Below are 20,588 nucleotides of genomic sequence, written 5' to 3' on the forward strand. Positions count from 1 at the left end.
CTCTTTATGCACTGAAGCTGGCACGTTCCCTGAGTTTTTCCAGCAAGATGGTGCACCACCACATTATGGGTGTCAGGTTCAAGCATTCCTAGATGAACAGTTTCCTGGAAAGTGGATTGGTCGTCGTGGGCCAGTTGAATGACCCCCAAGGTCTCCCAATCTGACCCCCTTAGACTTTTATCTTTGGGGTCATCTGAAGGCAATTGTCTATGCTGTGAAGATATGAGATGTGCAGCACCTGAAACTACGGATACTGGAAGCCTGTGCTAGCATTTCTTCTGCGGTGTTGCTATCAGTGTGTGAAGAGTGGGAGAAGAGGGTTGCATTGACAATCCAACACAATGGGCAGCACTTTGAACACATTTTATAAGTGGTCAGAAACTTGTAAATAACTCATGAAAGAATAAAGTTACATTAAAACCAAGCACACCATTGTTTTTCTTGTGAAATTCTCAATAGGTTTGATGTGTCACATGACCCTCTTCCCATTGAAAAAACTAAAGTTGGATCCAAAATGGCCGACTTCAAAATGGCCGCCATGGTCACCACCCATCTTGAAAAGTTTTCCCCTCCCATATACTAATGTGCCACAAACAGGAAGTTAATATCACCAACCATTCCCATTTTATTTAGGTGTATCCATATAAATGGCCCACCCTGTACATTGGAAAATCAGAACTACACAATATTTTTTGTGCCCAAACAGCAGTGGGAGGCTTTAGATCAGTAACTGGTTAAATGGCATTCTATTTTATTAATAGCAAGCTGATGCTGTACCAGGAAAATTTTCCACTTAAAGAAATCACATGCACCATGAGATCAGTGGATTTGGCCTAATACAAGGATACAATAAGTTAAGGAAAACGGAATGAACATAGTGTACCCTCGGCTTGAGAACTACTCAGAGGTAGGAGCTTCGAGATTGTATTCATGTAGTAATGTAGCATTTCCTCCACAATCCACATACTGGTACGTCTCCAGAGAAACCTGCTCAGCATGTCCAAAATATGCTGTGGTGACCATCACCCTGCAAACCATGAGTCAAACCATCACTCTTCTATGAGATCTCATGCCATGAGAAAAGCATTGCGTTGTACTTGTGAGTAGAATTTTTGTAAAAATATTGTGTGTGAATTACTTACTGTATCATGACCACAATATTGTGTACTTTGATGGTCTGCAGAGTACAGTAGTCACTGAAAGAATTTAACAGCTTATGATCAGTGCTATCCACAACATGTTATTTTTGTATAGACAAGAAAAAGGCATACTTACAACATGTAGCTCATTTCATCTGCTATAGTGGTGGGCACCATGTAATCAATCTGTAACAAAGACAGAATATCAGTGTCTGAATATTATTGATCTAGTTAGCGGTTGAATGTATATGAACTAGTTAGGTAAGACTCATACTTCAGTGCTAAAGTCTCAGGTGACATAATTAGCCTACAAACAGGGACCACATCAAACGTTTACTCTGTCTTCTGGTCCATCTGAGATTAGATCAGGCCTAGAAAACTTGATGCGTTTATGAACAGATTTGATGTATGAAGTTTTCTTTGCATAATAAGAGTTTTAGGTTTTAAGTAAAAACAGATTTTCAAAGTACAGTAGACCCTTGACTTACGAATTTAAATGGTTCCAAAGGGCTGTTCTTTGTCTTTGTCAAAATGTTCGTTAGTTAAACCTATTTTTCCCATAAGAAATAATGTAAATAGAATTCATCCGTGCCAGACCTCCCAAACCACCCCCTTACCTAACCCTTCTAATGTCTTAAATTGTCTTTTTTGTTATAAATACAAGTATATTTTCCCTTAAATCTTAAATTATAGAACATACATTACTGTAATAAACAATAATAAACAACAATACACAGTAGTACTGTACTGTACATAAAAACACACACCACATTTCAGTACAGTGCGTGTGCTGTACCATACACCATAATACATTTCCTTCTTTTTATATAAAATGTATCTACCAAAACACATTTCTCTATTATTTCCTTCTTTATTTCAATAGTGTTTTTTAGGTGTATTTTGTAGGTGTAATTGCACGAAAGAAAGAATACTTTACTGAGCTGAATTCCTTCTTCTCTCTCACTTACTGTCCCCTCTGTCTGATACACAGTGACAGCTACTTGCAGGAGTAATTATACAACACAACAAATAGTGATTTTTTTTTTTTTTTTCTCACCACTACGCTTCCTCACCTTCTTTTCTTCCTTCTTTGGGGGCATTTTAATATTGAATTTTACAAAATATAAAGAAAACACCGGAAAAACACTGTCCGCTGTCCGGATGTTCGCTCACTGTATATATATATAGAGAGAGAGAGACGGTTGGAGTTAATTTGTTCGTGACGTCACGTGTTTCACGAATTTCTGTTCATAATCCAAAATTTGTTTGTATGTTAAGTTGAAAAAGATAGTTCGTAACCCGAAATGTTTGTATGGTAAACCGTTCGTAATGCACTGAACTGAACTGACTGACAATTTGTTCATGGAGTTTGGCATAAAGTGATGTTACTTTTGCTCTGAACTGAAAAGGTGGTCACTTTGGCCTTGGTCAAACGTGAACACGATAAAGATTAGTAAATACGCCTGTAAAAATAATGCAAAAGGGTCTTGGGTGCAAAACACTTCAAACAACTTTACAAACACCACCTTTTACTGTATAGCAAATGGACAGTAAGTTACTTGTAAGCTGTAAACTGTGTTGTGTTGCCAATATTAGCCTATTATCTATGTAAGTAAAGCTTTTTATGTTTTATACAAATTGTCATTGACAGGTAAGCTTGTTATGGTGTGACAGTAACTTGGTTAGTCACCATGTAAGATGTGACAGAAACCTCACTATTAGCATATTCAAAACACGTGGATGCAAAGTCTCTTTTAACTGATAACTGTCACTTACCGATAAAAGACAAGTGTCCCATAACACAAAATATATCACAAGTTTCAACTAGCCACACATGTTCATTTTAATAATAAACAGCATAAAGTAGTAGTAATGTAAAACAGTAAAATAAACAAACATGGTGAGCATTCAGAATGTAGATTTTATCCAAAGTCAGTAAACAAAGACACATTACAAGCACTAACTAAACATGCTGTTTACAAACTGAGATGCTGTCGATATCTTAAAGCTCTTACTGACAACATTAGTTTGTTTTACTATGATTTAAATGTCATGTTTTACACTTTGGTTACATTCATGACAGGACAGGAAGTTACAGGTTCAAATTTTAATCTTATTTATGCTTGAACTCTTAGTCTGTACAGACTGTAGCTGCTCCCTTAACTGGAATTAAGTGCCAACTGTTGATGAAACTCATTTTCATTAAACTATTGGAATGCCATCCCCATGGCATCTAATTCAATTAATGAATGAATAAAAAGTGATGTTTTATGTCTGAATACTCAACAGACACTGATTCAACTTGACACAGTCCTACAAACAGAAAACCTAATTCTTATTTATAGAAATCAATATTTTACCTGTTTCATATCCAGGGGGCCAATAGTAGTTATATTGCTAACACGAGTTTTTCCTATCACAGTTTTGGAGAATTGCACCTGTGCTGTTATGTTTGCCACATCCACAGAGTAGTAGTTATTGTTGGTAATATTTAAAGTGTTCTGTAAAACAAAAATCTATTAGAACAGTGTTATAATACAGTCAATTATTATACACTGATTGGCCATAACATTAAAACTACCTCCTTGTTTCTATGCTCACTGTGCATTTTATCAGCTCCACTTACCATATAGAAGCACTTTGTAGTTCTACAATTACTGACTGTAGCCCATCTGTTTCTCTGCATGCTTTGTTAGCCTGCTTTCACTCTGTTCTTCAATGGTCAGGACCCCCACAGAGCAGGTATTATTTAGGTGGTGGATCATTCTCAGCACTGCAGTGACACTGACATGGTGGTGGTGTGTTAGTGTGTGTTGTGCTGGTATGAGTAGATCAGACAGCAGCGCTGATGGAGTTTTTAAACACCTCACTGTCACTGCTGGACTGAGAATTGTCCACCAACCAAAAACATCCAGCCAACAGCGCCCCGGGGACAGCGTCCTGTGACCACCGATGAAGGTCTAGAAGATGACCAACTCAAACAGCAGCAATAGATGAGCGATCTACAAGGTGGACCAACTAGGTAGGAGTGTCTAATAGAGTGGACAGTGAGTGGACTTGGTATTTAAAAACTCCAGCAGCACTGCTGTGTCTGATCCACTCATACAAGCACAACACACACTAACACACCACCACCATGTCAGTGTCACTGCAGTGCTGAGAATGATCCAACACCTAAATAATACCTGCTCTGTGGTGCTTCCGTTGGGAGTCCTGACCATTAAAGAACAGGGTGAAAGCAGGCTAAAAAGGTATGTAGAGAAACGGATGGACTACGGTCTGTAATTGTATACAAAGTGCTTCTATATGGTAAGTGGAGGTGGAGCTGATGAAATGCACAGTGAGCGTAGAAACAAGGAGGTGGTTTTAATGTTATGGCTGATCAGTGTAAGTTTAACTTCACCTTTGTTAGCATTTTCAGGATACAGAGAGATACAGGAAGAATGTAAATATAAAGCACATATAAACAGCTGCAGTAAAACTGAAACACTAATAAATGCTTACCGTAATATTGAGATAAACAATGTGCTTGGTCTGGTCATAGGTGACATAGACTGACTTTACCCCCACATAGGTTACGTCGATGGATCGTGGGAAGAGAAAGAACACTGCCAACCCAGAGAGCAGCAAGCACACTATGACTGAGGCTGTCACATACAACTTTCTGAAAACCATACCAAACATAAAGGATTAAAAGCTGACCTATCCTCACACACAATTCACCAAAACAAACTGTTCACAAATGTACATTTTTCATTAAGGCCTCAAACCCTAAGCTACCAGTTCCCTCAACAGAGAGGTTCTCCAGCTTTTTTTGGCCCATTTTTAAGGCTAAAAAATGTTGGCGACTCAAGCTCAACCGTGCACCATACCGCAACAGTTTATCATTTCAGTGCAGTACTATAAAATGCATATAGGACAGAATTTTGGTATGCTTCTTAAAGGCAATAACGTTATTAATTTTAATATTATAGTTTGCTTGTGCAGACCAATCACAAGAGGGTAAGGTCACATTTTATGTAGCTAACATTTACATGACCATAAGAGAGGCTTTAAAATAAATAATTAGACAATAATTATTTATTTATTTTTAATAATTTGTACAATATTAAATTTTAAACAAATCTACCTAGAATTCCATATTATTGGTTTTATAAACATATCTATGATTGATCACAGGCAATCAGTATCTCTGGGTGACCATAATAACCCCAATTAATTTAAGTAGATTTACTTCTTTCAATAAAAACATGAGTTATGCTTTGGATGTTTGTCAAAGGTTGTTTTGAAAGCATATCAAATACAATGTCTATTGCTGATCATATCAGTCAATACAGTTACACACTGTGAAATGAGCACAGCAGACAAAAATGCTAAACCTTTCATTATTCATTTGATCAATGACAAACTTCAGTCAACATGGCACAGTTATATATTGGATGCCCTTCCTGACACAACCCTCCTAATTCTATCATGTCATACTGGCAGGTGAACTTTTATTATATTTAATAATCTGAGAAACCAAGTAATATGAGTTAATTGTTAACAGAGCTAGAGCAACTTACGTTCTCCTGGGTCTCAGTCTCTGATCACTGTAAGGAATCAAAGCCACCAGCTGATTCTCTTGACCTACAGTTAAACAATTACACTGTGCCAACTTATTTCATAAACCCAATGTAACCCATATGTACAATAAACTATGTTGTTGTTGTTTAAAAATATAGTTATTTGAATAATGTTTTACCTCTTGGAATCCTTCCAGTGCCTTGGCAGGTTGGGCAGGTAACACTGTCCCTGCCAGTAAATTCCACATATGGGAACTGAGAGACATCACCACTGCTTTTTACATCCTCACTTGGCATGTCATTGCAATCAGTGGCAGACACCAGGGTGGAATGGCACTCATCATGACAGGTTTGTTTGGACATGTGGGACAGTGTCTTCCCCATGATCACACCCAGCCAGCTCAAGTTGATCTCTCACTCAGATCTAAAGTTACAAAAATCAGAAATAGGTTTTCATTTTAAATGCAAAAACAAAATAAAGCAAGGGTGATTAACCACATATAATAAAAACATACAAATACAAATACAAACAGTTGCAATTACAAATAATCAACCCCCCCCCCCCCCCCCCCCCCCCCCCCCCCATCTTAAAAGTTTTACGGTGATGTGTACAGAATTGAATGTAAATAGCCAACAAGAAGTCTCAGTAAAAAGAATATTTATTTATACATACAAGCAATTACAACACAAGATTACATCATTTTGAGTTTTTATGAACAACATCTAGTATTTCTGACAATTATTCGTGTGTACTATTATTCAGCTCACATTCACTGTAGTTGGTGTAACATCCTTTTGCCTTAATAATCACTAATAAGTGATTTATTAGTGATTAAATGCTAACCAATTTAACCAAATTAAATTCTACATTAAATGCTGGCGGCATGGTGGATAAGTGGGTAGCACTGTCGCCTCACAGCAAGAAGGTCCTGGGTTCGATCCCCAGGTGGGGCGGTCCGGGTCCTTTCTGTGTGGAGTTTGCATGTTCTCCCCGTGTCTGTGTGGGTTTCCTCCAGGTGCTCCGGTTTCCTCCCACAGTCCAAAGACATGCAAGTGAGGTGAATTGGAGACAATAAATTAAACTATGTTCGATATAACCTTGTGAACTGATGAAACTTGTGTAATGAGTAACTACCGTTTCTGTCATGAATGTAACCAAACATGTCAAACATAATATTCCAGAATAGATTCCTTAATCAAGCTTTGGTTGAACTGGATGTCTTTGGGATCACTGTCTTTCTGGAATGTCCAGTTATCATGAAGGTTTAATATTATCAATTATTTTCCACAAATTGCTTTGGTATTTCTGTGAATCCATAACACCTATCTTGCGCCAGACAAACCACCGATTCATCTGGCCAAACAGTTTCAGTTTTGATTCTTGTGTCCCAGACTTTTACAGGCCTACCAAATTCTCACTTGTCCATTCCAGCTGACCCTTCCCAGATCACTTGTTGTATTTTACATTTACATTTACGGCATTTAGTAGACGCTCTTATCCAGAGCGACTTACAGAAGTGCTTCCAAAGTAAACATTTCATTACTCTAGTTTAAGTAAAACAACAGTCCAAGAACCCAAATCTGCTGAAACCTGTTAGAACCTTTTTTTTAAAGAAATTAAAAAGAGGGTTAGTAAGTAAGTACAAGTCAGCTGAAGTGTTAAGTAAAGAGGTGGGTTTTTAATCGTTTTTTTAAAGACATCAAGAGACTCAGATAGCTTGGTTAAAAACCTGGCGAGCAGCTGCATTTTGAATGAGGGTTTAGTAGTGGACATGGGAGCACCTGCCAGGAGTTGCAGTAGTCCAACCGTGAGATTCCAAGTAAATTGTATTAATCAACTGACACTTGATTCAGTCTTAATTTAACATAAAATCAGCACTGCAGATATCTTCTTTTTTTTGGGGGGGGGTTGAATATTTTCAGTATGTAGAACATTCAGTTGTATGTAGAGTAGATATCATACATACATGTCAGCTACACATGTTTTTACTGCAGGGCTGTGTTTGCCACTATCAGTTTAAGGTAGGCCACCTAGGTGTATAAGTACCTCAATAAAATATTAAAATACTTGGTGTTAAGGTGTGATAAGGCAAATTTAAATATTCTTGAACAGTGGAAACTTAACTTAGGTCTGAAAGCTCAAGCTAGCAACATCCCTGTTTCTCATTCTAACCTAGTATCTCTACTGATATTAATCAAATCCACAACACATACAAGTGTGCAAAAAGTCATGGGATCTGAATACTTTTGGTTTAACGGCATTCATATAATTTTATAATTGCTATTTATTTGTATTAGTGTGTAAATCCGTTATTTAAAAACATAAGCAACTGGGCCATTAACAGTGCCTAGACAACCATTGAAAATATGATCATCAGACTTGACTTGACGGCTAGCACTATCGTCCCTCCTTATACAGCTGTAATATCAAACTGATGTGATGACAACTTTTAAATGTTAAATAATAGAGGATATACTCACAAATAGGTTGAAGCTGAACATTATTAAGGTACAGTACTAGATTATTTAGCTAGTTAAATAAACTTAGTTGTGTTCAAATAAACCACTGCTAGTTGGTTTGTTATTATTAGCCGCTAACCAGCTACCCGCATTAACCAGCAGTAACACAACTCAGTAACATCCCTCAGTTCCACATCAGCTTTCATATTACACATCTGCACGATTTTTTAACTTTTATTTTCCTACCTGTTTTAGTTTTATAAAGGTCCCCTGATCATAAAATTCCTCAAGCTGTACTCCTGCTTCTACTTGTTTTCTTCAGCTCATTTGGGAGCATTGCCACCACCTACTGCAATACCATTGAATTACACTGTGCTAAAGACTGTGCTGAAGACAGTACGCTGGCACACAACAGGTGGTATTGCAAAGCACCAGGGATGTGGGCACGAACCTTCCGTCCAGTTCTCCTACTGCATGTTTTTAAAAAGTGGAGAGAAAACTCTAGTGCCCTATGCATACAATTGGGGGGAACATGCAAAACACCTCACAGACAGTGACCAGACAGACAGCTCACATATTCTGCAAAGTCTATTGGGATGATTGAACTCAAATCAACAGCACTCATGGTGGTGTGCAGTAACACTGGGATTTGGACAATTTACTCTAGTCAGGTTAAAAAAATGTAATTCTGGCAATAATTCAACTCATATTTAATTAAAGTACATCACTGGTAGCTCAGTGGTTAACGTACTGGACTAGTAACAAAAAGGTCACTGGTTCAAGTCCTACCACTGTCAGGTTGCCACTGTTGGTTGATTGTGTTTGGTCGCAGTTGTAAATTGTCTTGTACAAAAAGTGCTCCCTATATGCTGTAAATCTAAACTTTACTGGAGGGACATTATAGCCTAGTGGTTAAGGTACTGGACTAGAAATTAGAAGGTTGCTGCTGTTGGGCCCTTTAGCAAGGCCCTTAACCCTCAATTGCTTAGACTGTATACTGTCACAGTACTGTAAGTCTTTTTGGATAAAGATGTCTGCTAAATGGCAAAATTTTTATTTAAATGTAAAGTAAGGTTGGAATTAGGACGCCATGGCATTATAGAGCCATCTACAGCACTTAAGGTTTGCAGTAATTTTTTAACCAAAAGAGTCAAATTAATGAATGATTATTTAAACAAAAACATTTATTCATTCAGTAAAGACTAAAAATGCCAAGTCTGGCAAGGTGGGCCACCTAAGTGTATATGTTCGCCTAAATAAAATACCAAAGGTGTGATACTGCAAATGTAAACATTCTTGGAAAGTGGAAAGTTAACTTAGGTCACTAGCTCAATCTAACAACATTCCTGTTTCTCATTTTAACCTAGTATTTCTATTGATACTCATATTTTGTTTATTCATATAAAATAATTTAGCAAAGATTTACTTTATCTGATATCTGATATGGTGCAGCGATATGAGCCGAGCAGAACTCTCAGATCTTTAGGAACTAGTCAGTTAGTCCTGCCTAAGGTAAAGACTAAATATGGAGAAGCAGCATTTAGCTACTATTCTGTTATTAAATGGAATCAGTTGACAGAAAGCATTCGAAGAGCCCCGACACTGGACACTTTTAAATCCAGGCTGAAAACATTCTTGTTTGAGCAGGCTTTCAGCTCAGATTAAAACACTGTTAGTTTTACAACAAGTTCTATCCTGTAATGCCACTTTTTATCCTTATTCTTAAGTTTAATTTTCTTTCTTTTAAATATATATATATATATATATATATATATATATATATATATATATTAATTATTCATTTTATTAATATTTTACTGCTTTTAAATCTATCTTTTTCTTGTTTATGTAAAGCACTTTGAATTGCCTCTGTGTATGAAAGGTGCTATACAAATAAACTTGCCTTGCCTTGAGCTGCCTGTTATTTTTTAAACAAAAGCATTTATTCATTCAGTAATGACTAAAAACTCTGGCCTGGCATGGCTTTCGTGCCCTTTGCAAAGATGACACGCTGGGTTCTGGTGATTTGGTTCTGGTGATTAATGTCTATGATAAGTTTTGCATGTTCTTTCTGCGTTTCCTTGGGTATTAATGTATATTTAAAAGGATTCTTATCAAGCCAAACAGTGTAAAACATGATCTTTTTTTATTTATTTCAAATGTTTAGTTTTTAGTTTGTGTGAAGAAGTGTCATAAGAAATAATTGTGATGGGATTTTTGCTATAAAGGGTCTTTTGTGGGTGTTTTGAGTGGTTATTCATTATTCATCTTTAGTAACCACCGACATGCTGGTTAAGGTCGCGGTGGATCAGGTGCTGCACAGAAAATCCACAAAATCCACTCACCCCCAATGGCTAACTGAATGAACGGTACATAATCCACAGGGTTAGGTAGTGTGCATAGCCATCTGAAAGCTATTACCCAGCTACCATTAAGGGGCGCTAATATAACTGTAAGAAACCTAGTACCAAACGAGAAGAAGATTTTTGTTGTCGTTTTGAACTTTATTAGCTAGTCGTGTAGAGAGTTTATTAATATCCACTAGTAATCCAGTCAGATATGGCTTCTCTGTCTATAAATTCTCTTAAACAGATAATGCGGGTAATGCTGGATTCTCCTGGTTTTGACAGAGTTTTGAGTAAGGTGAGTGAATGGCTTCACCTTTACGCAACCTTGATAAGATTTTTGAATAACACTGATGTGATAAGTGCTTATAATGCAGTGTTTTACTGCAATACCATTGAATTACACCGTGCTAAAGACTGTGCTGAAGACAGTACGCTGGCACACAACAGGTGGTATTGCAAAGCACCAGGGATGTGGGCACGAACCTTCCGTCCAGTTCTCCTACTGCATGTTTTTAAAAAGTGGAGAGAAAACTCTAGTGCCCTATGCATACAATTGGGGGGAACATGCAAAACACCTCACAGACAGTGACCAGACAGACAGCTCACATATTCTGCAAAGTCTATTGGGATGATTGAACTCTACGCAACCTTGATAAGATTTTTGAATAACACTGATGTGATAAGTGCTTATAATGCAGTGTTTTACACCCACCGGTCACTTTAACATGGTCATCTGTGTACCTGCTTATTCGTGTAAGTATGCAATCAAGTCATGTGGAAGCAGCACAATAAATAAAATATACAGACACGGGTCAAAAGCTCCAGAATGGGGTGAGAGACTGACCAAACTGGTTTGAGTTTATAGGAATGCTACATTAAATCGAATAACTCTTTACAAGGTCAACGAAAAAGCATTTAAAAATAACAATTGAATCATGAAGCAAGTAGGCTACCACATTGGTACACTACTGTCAGCCAAGGATCTGCAGCTGGAGTGGACACATGCTCATCAACTGTTTAAAAAAAACTAATAGAAAATAATTAATCAATTAATCAATCTTGAATTATGCTGCACATTCCGCATTAACTATATTAATTAATAGACCCAGTCAGCCTTGAGTTGTCAGCTGAGGGTGGTTATTGAGGTGGTGTAATTGTTCAGGGATTTTCCCTCTTTAATACCAACTAAGCAGAATTTGAATGCCACAGGCAATTTGAGAATTGTTGCTGACTATGTACGTCTCTATGGTGTTTTCAGAATCTTAATACATCATGTCACAAAGCACAATTCATTTCAAAACTAACTGGTTTCATAAACATAAGATCAGAGTACTTCTATGGCAGTCATCACAGCTTAATCCAATAGAGCACTTTCGTGATGTGGTTGCACATGTATAGCGTAAATGTGCAGCTAACAACTACCTGATGCAACCGTACCACTGAATTTGTATTGCTACTCTATCTGAAAGTTCTTCTACAAGCTTTACATTGTGGTGATACAGGTGCAGCTGGTTTCTGCCAGTCCAGGAAAGGTAGTGTGTGAAATGAAGGTGGAGGAAGAACACACCAACAGAGGAGGAACTCTGCATGGAGGGTTGACCGCTACTTTGGTTGATGTGATTTCCACTACAGCACTGCTGTACACGGAGAGAGGAGCGCCTGGAGTCAGCGTCGACATGAACATCACGTAAGCTGGCTTTTTATTGTTTGTTTATTGGAATTTTTAACGTCGTTTTACACTTTGGTTACATTCATGACAGGAACGGTAGTTACTCATTACACAAGGTTCTTCAGTTCACAAGGTTATAGCGAACACAGTCCTGGACAATTTTGTATCGCCAATTCACTTCACTTGCACGTCTTTTGATTGTGGGAGGAAACCGGAGCTCCCGCAGGAATCCCACACAGACACGGGGAGAACATGCAAACTCCACACAGAAAGGACCCAAACCACCCCACCTGGGGATTGAACCCAGGACCTTCTTGCTGTGAGGCAACAGTGCTATCCACCTAGAGCTGGCTTTTTACAGTACATATACAGTATAGTATATAAAAAGAAAATAAGGATTCATTAGAGTAGCAGGATATTTTGTTAATACTGCATTGTCTGTTTAGTTTGTTATTATATGCCTACATAATATTTGCTTCAGCTGTGATGCCATATAAAATCACCTAGAGATTTAAGTGTTCAGTTTGGGAGTAACTGGGACCTAGGACTTAATGGTTAGGTTCCACAATGCACGGCCCTCTTGATCAAGAAGCACAGAAAGAGTCGACTGGAATACACCAAAAGGAATTACAATAGGCATGCAGAGTTCTGGACACAGTTCCATGTAGTGGTGAATCTAAACTGGAACTCTTTGGTCATATTTATTAGTGGTTTGTTTGTAGCATGTGCCAAAATCACTTAGAGGTTATCAAGGCAAAAAGTGTACAGTACCATGAAAAGTAAGTGTTTTTAATTTCAACTCGGTCAAATTCTGTAATCAAAATTGATTGTATGCATCAATAACTTTACTATACTTTTTTTTTTGTACTATATTGTCATTCCATTCTATTCACATCACTAAAATACTTTCAATTTTAAAATATTTTCAATTGCAACTGTATAAAAGTTTACAAACAAGAAATTGATTTTTTTGTAATTGTGATGGAAATTTTTACACTGTGATAATAAGGAGACTGATGTTAACAGGTACATGAATGCAGCTAAAGTTGGAGAAGACATCCTAATAACTGCACAAGTTTTAAAGCAAGGGCGAAGTCTGGGATTCACTACAGTGGATCTAACAAACAAGGCTACTGGGAAACTGATTGCTCAAGGCAGACACACCAAGCACCTCGGCAGCTGATTCTTTGTGGGACCCTGCACCTTTGTAAATGTAATAATAACTAAATGCTGACTCGCTTGACTGTACAGAATGTCAGATGAATAGTAATAAAACACAATGATTTTCAAAGCTTGTGCTGTAGTGGGATATGTTCAGCAATGTGCTAAGGCAAGTGAATACAAAACTGTACAATGTAAAGAAAAGGTAGAATTTTATTCTTTATTACCCAACAAAGCTGGCTTACAGATACCAAATTCCAAGCTCTTGATTATTAAGAATCGATGGGGTTGTCAGATAAGCAAACAAACTTTAATTGATGGATTACGTTTTCCCCACAGTAACTTATAGTACTCTTTATTAGGTAAATGAAAATCAGGTGTTAGTTACCTTCTGAATATCCACCAATGAAGAAAAAATCAGCTATCAGTAGCACGAAAGAATAGTGCATGTATTGTTCGATTGGTAAACTGATCAAAATACCAACACCATAGAAACCCAAAATCACCCTACCAACTTCTTAATGTCCATTTTTAAGATAAAAGTAACCTCTCCAACCCTTCAGGCATTAAATCATCCAAAAATGACAAAAGAAAAACAAAATGAACAAACACTTAGCATCTTACAAGCAAGGAATGACGACAACATAAAATGTCCAGCAAAACTCAGACAGTTGAAAATAACGAGGAGCAATGTCTACCCCAAAAATAGTTTGCCTAATAAAATGAGCCTTTATGTTCTCACTATGAAGGCTGTTTAATCCTGCCACTGATTGTCATTACCCTTAAATAACCTTTCCCCCCAAAGATAAAGACAAATCAACTATCCACTTACAAAAGTGATATCAGAACCAGTCCAACACAAGACGCCAACATTTAAGGAACCCTGACATTGGTTTGCTTTTGTTATTCCCCCATTGTAGAGTTCCTTTTGATTGGTGATGTTGACAGTGCTGCTCCAAGAGAACAACCACTCATAATGTTCGTGCACGTTCAAATAAAGGCAGACAGGTTAAAAGTAGGATAAATGGTGGTGACTCAAACCAAAATTGGCTGGAAGGAGGGATACAACAAACTGAAATGAACCTCAGAATGAAAATGAGTGATTAACAAAAAGGAGAGTTCCACACAAGTTCAGTTCTATTTAACTGAGGGATGAATATGAGGTTGACTTGCTAAATTAGCCTTAGGAGGAGTTTTCTATGTCTCTGCTAGTCTGGCATGTATGGGCGGAGGTGGTCTTCGATATCGCCCACCCCCCAGCAGGTCAGCTGATCCTGTGGCAGGTAGAGGCAGAGGCTGCACAACTTGAAAACTGTGGCCTTGGTTTTTGGAGTCTGCAGACAAGAACATGCATGGTGAGTGCCGGTGGAGTATTTTTAGATTTCTATATGCTCTTGGTGTGTCTAATGTACCCACCTGCAAGTGCTGTCTGTCCAGGAAAAGAAACACAGACTGATTTGGATTGTTCATCACCATCCCAGCCTTGTCCTTACGGCCAAGAGCGTGCAAAAACTGCTTCTCGTAGTCTCCGTGGTGAAATTCAAATTTGGCCTTTTATTAAATATAGAAAGCAGAAAAAAATAACTTTGATGTGGTTTTAATAAATTTAAATTGTACTCTAATCAAGCACATATTAGTTACACCTATCATACAGCTACATTTGGAAACAACTACTGACTGTAGCCTATTTGTTTCTCTGTACAGTTTGTTACCCACTGTACCCCATCAATAACACAGTAGTGTGTGTTGTACTATTTTAAGCGTAGCAATTGCAGCAGTGTTGTTGGTTTCATACCCAAACATCACTTAAGAGTTATTTTTCATTGATAAATGAGGCAGTGTGGCACAAAGTATACAAATCAAGAGATGGGCTACAGTCAATAATTGTATACCCACAACATTTATCTGTATGGTGGGTGTTTCCAAGAAATGCACGTATCAGATAGGTGAGTCTAATAAAGTGTTCATTGAGTGTTCACATTATGTATTTATTAAAGTCACCTGAACAGGCCTGAAGGGTTCATGGTCTGCTCCCTTCCATCTGGAGAACAGAAGACACACTATCTTCTCAATATCATTGCGGGGCCAGAGGATGAAGTCCATCTCCTGTGTACAACCTATTACATCCTTTATAAAAAATAAAAATCAAATTATAATTACAACACGTAGACAGGTTTAGTGCTCCAAAATGAAATTTTTATACTCTTATTTTTGCAGAGGACCACATATGACTGAATATTGTCAACACATCGAAGTCTGGTATGCTGATTGACTATGCTTATTTCAGTAAAGAAAAGCATGAGTGGTATTATCTCACTATCTGCATTTTAAAAAACACAGTGTAGAGCATATTTTGTTTTCCAATTACTTACCATCCCCCACCCCTTCCCCCATATATTGATAGGAAAATCTGATCAGGGATCTTTGAATTTAAAAGTTTATATTTGCCATGCAAGCAGCCTTCTGCGATAATCTACAAGCATTTACACTATAGCAAAGTATCTGGCATTTTCTAAAGCTACAGCTAAACCACAGTAAATCACAGTAAAAATAAGTAAATAAATAAATAGATTTTCACTGTGCAAATAATTAAACCTCAAAACTAAATCACTGATGAAGCTGCAAAAATAGTCTATGCAATAGTGATAGCTCAGTCACATTATGATTGATAGATAGATAGATAGATAGATAGATAGATAGATAGATAGATAGATAGATAGATAGATAGATAGATAGATAGATAGATAGATAGATAGATTTGATGGGGCGTGTAATCTCAGAAGTAATTTTCAACATTACTTACCCTGCGCATGGATTGGTAGCGAGGAGCATGCAACTGCACTACATCTTTCTGAATAAGCTCCAGAGAACTTTCTAAGGAGTAGCTTGAATTCTTCACTCCTTTGAGGATATTTTCTTCATAGTTGTTGGTCATAACAGGTACCACCTCAGATACCTCAAAAAGAGCAGACTTCTTTTTCTGTGCAAATGTAAGTGGAAAATTAGATATCAAATGTTTAACTACACAGCAAAGCCTGTGAACAAACTGTATCTAACAAACACTCATATTAGTGCTGGAAAACTTAATTTCTAAGGTTGTGTTTACATATAACATCACAATAAGAGTTAAACTGCACTGGGTTATACATTTGAAAAAAAGTTTACCAGGTTTGAACTTGACAGAACATGATAACGTGTCCTAATCCACAGCATTCTTGTAGAAAGACATGCCAGCAATGCATATCAATGTGTTTTCAGATAGATGCTAATAATGTCATTGTGTCAATGTCCCTATGACCTTATTAGTTTAGCTTTAAGCTTTGTCAAATAAATGTGCTCTAATAATGTGATGCAAAAAACTGAGATGTTAAACGATTAACACCATGCTAAAATAAACTGGCTAAGATGCAGTGAATGTCTATTTAAGTATTGAGCAGAAGCTACAATACCAACAAGTATTGTTGTAGTCTGCATTCTTGAAAAAAATAAATAAAGCAAAATCTAATAAATTGCAAATTGTTCGTCAATCAACAATCAATATTGCACAGTTCTAAATACAACCCAAAGCAAGGTTTGAGGTCTATTTTTTTTTTTGCAGAAAAACATAAACCAGTCACCTTGTCCTTAAATACGAAGGCTATGTAGATTTTGAAGTCAAACTGGTCAGCCAAGGACTCCTTTTTCTTTCGAAGCTGGGCACGGAGTCGATTTCTTGTCTGATTTCGGCGAGAGTTTGGGTCTCCCATTGTTTTACAAAAGTAGTTTCTTTGCACAAATAATTATTTTAAGGCTTTCTAAAAGCAAGCTTTGTTGCTGTTAAATTTGTTGAGGTTTTTAATTGTGAAAGAAATAAAATAGCCTGCACTACTGTAAGCTCCACTAATGATAACGAAAGAAAAAAAAGATATATTTAAACCAAAATCAGGTCATTTTAAGCTCAGTAGTGGATAGTGCACTTGGGGCTTATTTATTTGAATCAGCTCCAAACATTACTGCATTTTTTTTTAGAAACAGGCCAGAGAATTTGAAGACGTTAAACTCACTAATGCAATTCTATTAACCAAATGAACTGAAATCCATGCTGACTGTTTTTTGGAAGTGAAGAGAAAGTTGAAATCTGATAGTTAAAGGCTGTCTACATTAATCCTACAGAGTCAGACCTGACTGTGGACTTTGGAGTCTCTTCCGAAGCACCGGATTATGTTCATATTGCTGTATTAAATTCGGAATAATGAGAAGGGAGAAAGCCGAGCATGGCAGAGAAACCGAGATGCCTGCAGGAGTTGGCACCATGTACAAGAACAACAACGGAGAAATCTCGACATGTTGGCCTTTATGATTGTGGGCCACGATCTGCTGGGTTATGCTTGGCCATCCTAGCTTAGCTGTGTTCACACGTCCCCATTAACAGCCCAGTTTATTCACTTCAGCTACATTTCACATGTACTGTACTGTACTGCAGTGTTGTTTATGTTAGCGGTGCTGCTGTTACATTTCTGTCAGGCTGAGAGCTGCTTCCTCTTTACTCCACTTAAACTGGCACGGTATGACAATGCGTGATATGTTACCTCTGTTAGCCAGCTATTTTAACACTTTCAGACATATTCTAAGAATTAACCGCATATGAAACCTCAAGCGTTTTATTCTTTTAAATACCGAACTAAAACCTGTCGGGTGAAGCGTAATAATGACCAGCTGGTTTCTCTTTGCTGCGGCTGTTGTTTTCGCTCTTCAGTCAGAACAAACCGACCAAACCTCCCGAGCCATGTCAAGATAAATTAACAAACCAATTGAGTTCCCCCCTTCTTTCGGATAACAGGCGACTAGATTTGCTCCGCGGTGGACCCATAATTAAAAGGAGGGGTGTAAAATGTCTTTCGGGAGCTTCCTTCTTCGGATCCTCGGCTTGCTGATGGCTGTCTGTGCGCAGAACAACAACCCAAAGCTCAGTGAACAAACAACTCAAAATGGCTGACCAAGAACGTCACGCAGCTTTGAAGGAACAGGGTTGCCAGAACCATGGAAAAAAGTTTTATTAAACTGAATTGAACGTTTCACTTCTGTCAAACACACAGTGGTGTATAAAGTAGCTGAAGGCCATACCTGAGTAAAAGTACAAGTATCTTACCAGAAATTTACTAGTAAAAGTCTAAAGTGTCTGATTTTTAATGTACCGAAGTACCTTGTAACTACTGTGGCTGAGCAGTCACAAAAGCATTTCACTGCCAGTTGTACTGTCTAGGACTATGTATGTGACAAATAAACCTTGATTTGATTTGTATCAAAAGTAGTTTTCTGATATTAAATGTACTTAAGTATTAAAAGTAGAAGTAGACGTAAATGCTGTTTAAAAACAGAAGCGGTCAGAATTTTGAAAAGTATGAAGATTGTTCTTTTAAGCCTGTTCTTTTAACCACCTTAACAATGGAACCTTACACCTACAGAAAAACCAGGTCTTTACAACATAAGAATTTACAGAATTAAATCCATTTTATTCCTTTATCTGAACATGATTTGTGCCAAATCATGATTATAATCAGCTATTGACATCACCTATGAAATCTGGTAATTATTTAGTTTTTTTTTACCTCATTACAAGCCCTAAATTGCCCTGTTCCAACTTTTTCGGAATGTCTTGTAGGCCTAAAGTGCATGTTTATGCTTTAAACATGTTTTTAACTCTAAAATATTGATAGATGACACTGTTATTTTAAGAAAACACCATTTCTAACCTATGTCAACTTGAAGCAGCAGCTGAAAAATTATACATGAAAACTAGGAAAAGCAAAGAAATATTTTTTAAACATTATTTTCTTGTTGAGACCATTAAAGGGTTAAAGACGTACAATTACGAATTTACATACAGCTAATGTATTGGAGTAAAAGTATACATTTTCTTTAGGAAATGTAGTGGAGTAAAAGTTGCCGAAATTGTTTATACTCCAATAAAGTACAAATACTCTAAAAAAAATACTTAAGTACTGTAACGAAGTATTATTACTTTGTTACTATACACCACTGCAAACACAATGCCTTTAAAACCATGCATCTATGTTAATAAACATTAATAAATGTAGTATTTCACTCATTTCAAGTGATCCCAATTTAAATTTGCGTTGAGAAACATTGCCAAATAAATTTGACATTTTCTCCAGTTTTAGCAAAAATTCACTGTCATTCCAACTTTCTGATATAAAGCTGTGAATGTCTAAGCACCGCCGTATTCAAGCAAACTGCTACACCTGGACATCGCTTGGTCTTTAACCCTAGGGCCTAGGCACTGGTTTGTTGTAGCTTATCCCAACGAACCTGGCAACCCATTGAGGTTGTCACGTGGTTTACATGTGACTAAATACCCAATCATTAGTTTGCTGATCAAATAAAGGGAGAAACATGCCATGGAGAAGGTGCCAAAAAATAACAGTGCAACACACATTCACAAAATGGGGTCAATTTAAAGCAGCTGTTTCACCTGGTAATCAGAGTTGGAGTGAATAAGTGAATGAGTGTGAAAATGCAGACAGGGCCCTGCAATGGCAGCCTGTCCAGGGTGTATTACTCCAAATCAAATCAAGATTTATTTGTCACATACATAGTCATACACTGTACAACTGGGAGTGAAATGCTTTTGTGACTGCTCGGCCACAGTAGTTACAGTAGTTACTGCCCTGTGCCTTGTGCCATGTGCAGTTTGGTTAGACCCACCGCGACCCTGGTTAAGATAAAGTAGTTATTAAGGTAAATGTATTCCCAAATATATTCCCAAAATAATTTGCATACCTTGTTCACAATGATGTATAATTAAACTTGAGCACACATTGAGCTTTATTCAGCTTTAACACATACAGAGGACCATGCTATTATCTTTGTATTTCTCCACTACTTGTGCCAGCACTCTCAACTCAACCGGCCTTTCTTTTTTTCAGACAAGGTCAGACATGTATGTAAACTGACTGGCCAGGGCAATGGCATCATGGAGACCCTAATTTGACATTGTAGGCTAGAATATTAGACTGTGTTGCAGCTCTTCTTCGCTATCTAAAATCTAAAATCAGAATTATAATCATAATCACTTTATTTTGCCAGGTATGTTACACATACAAGGAATTTGTTTTGATGATACACATAATAATACACATAATACACATGTATGACATGTAACATATTTAACAGATCAGTTCACACACAGACTCTTAACAAGTATTTAAACCAAGGGAACAATTGTGGTTAAGAAGTGTTACAGCTC

General features: G+C 37.3%; 3 protein-coding genes across 4 annotated transcripts; 1 reads left to right on the forward strand and 2 right to left on the reverse strand.

Annotated features, from left to right (window-relative positions):
• Positions 1-734: 734 nt before the first annotated feature.
• Positions 735-6,088, reverse strand: tmem106bb (transmembrane protein 106Bb). Its single transcript, XM_063014461.1, has 7 exons — positions 5,884-6,088; positions 5,705-5,768; positions 4,644-4,803; positions 3,500-3,640; positions 1,276-1,325; positions 1,143-1,196; positions 735-1,027 (listed from the first exon to the last, which is right to left on the reverse strand). The coding sequence occupies exons 1-7, from the start codon at positions 6,086-6,088 to the stop codon at positions 898-900; spliced, it is 804 nt and encodes a 267-aa protein (XP_062870531.1). The 3' UTR covers positions 735-897.
• A 1,579-nt stretch (positions 6,089-7,667) lies between these two features.
• On the forward strand, positions 7,668-13,472 carry acot13 (acyl-CoA thioesterase 13). Of its 2 annotated transcripts, none has more exons than XM_063014495.1 (3): positions 7,668-7,726; positions 12,015-12,199; positions 13,208-13,472. In XM_063014495.1, the coding sequence occupies exons 1-3, from the start codon at positions 7,685-7,687 to the stop codon at positions 13,362-13,364; spliced, it is 384 nt and encodes a 127-aa protein (XP_062870565.1). In that variant the 5' UTR covers positions 7,668-7,684; the 3' UTR covers positions 13,365-13,472. The 2 variants fall into 2 exon arrangements, with proteins under 2 accessions (XP_062870565.1, XP_062870555.1); XM_063014485.1 differs by lacking the exon at positions 7,668-7,726 and adding an exon at positions 10,632-10,807.
• A 65-nt stretch (positions 13,473-13,537) lies between these two features.
• Positions 13,538-18,286, reverse strand: c2h6orf62 (chromosome 2 C6orf62 homolog). Its single transcript, XM_063014473.1, has 5 exons — positions 16,960-18,286; positions 16,146-16,322; positions 15,344-15,469; positions 14,759-14,893; positions 13,538-14,676 (listed from the first exon to the last, which is right to left on the reverse strand). Exons 1-5 carry the CDS (start codon positions 17,086-17,088, stop codon positions 14,551-14,553), a joined length of 693 nt encoding a protein of 230 aa, XP_062870543.1. The 5' UTR covers positions 17,089-18,286; the 3' UTR covers positions 13,538-14,550.
• Positions 18,287-20,588: the final 2,302 nt, after the last annotated feature.

The sequence above is a fragment of the Trichomycterus rosablanca genome, chromosome 2 (assembly GCF_030014385.1).
Source record: "Trichomycterus rosablanca isolate fTriRos1 chromosome 2, fTriRos1.hap1, whole genome shotgun sequence".
In the NCBI taxonomy this organism is placed as follows: domain Eukaryota; kingdom Metazoa; phylum Chordata; class Actinopteri; order Siluriformes; family Trichomycteridae; genus Trichomycterus; species Trichomycterus rosablanca.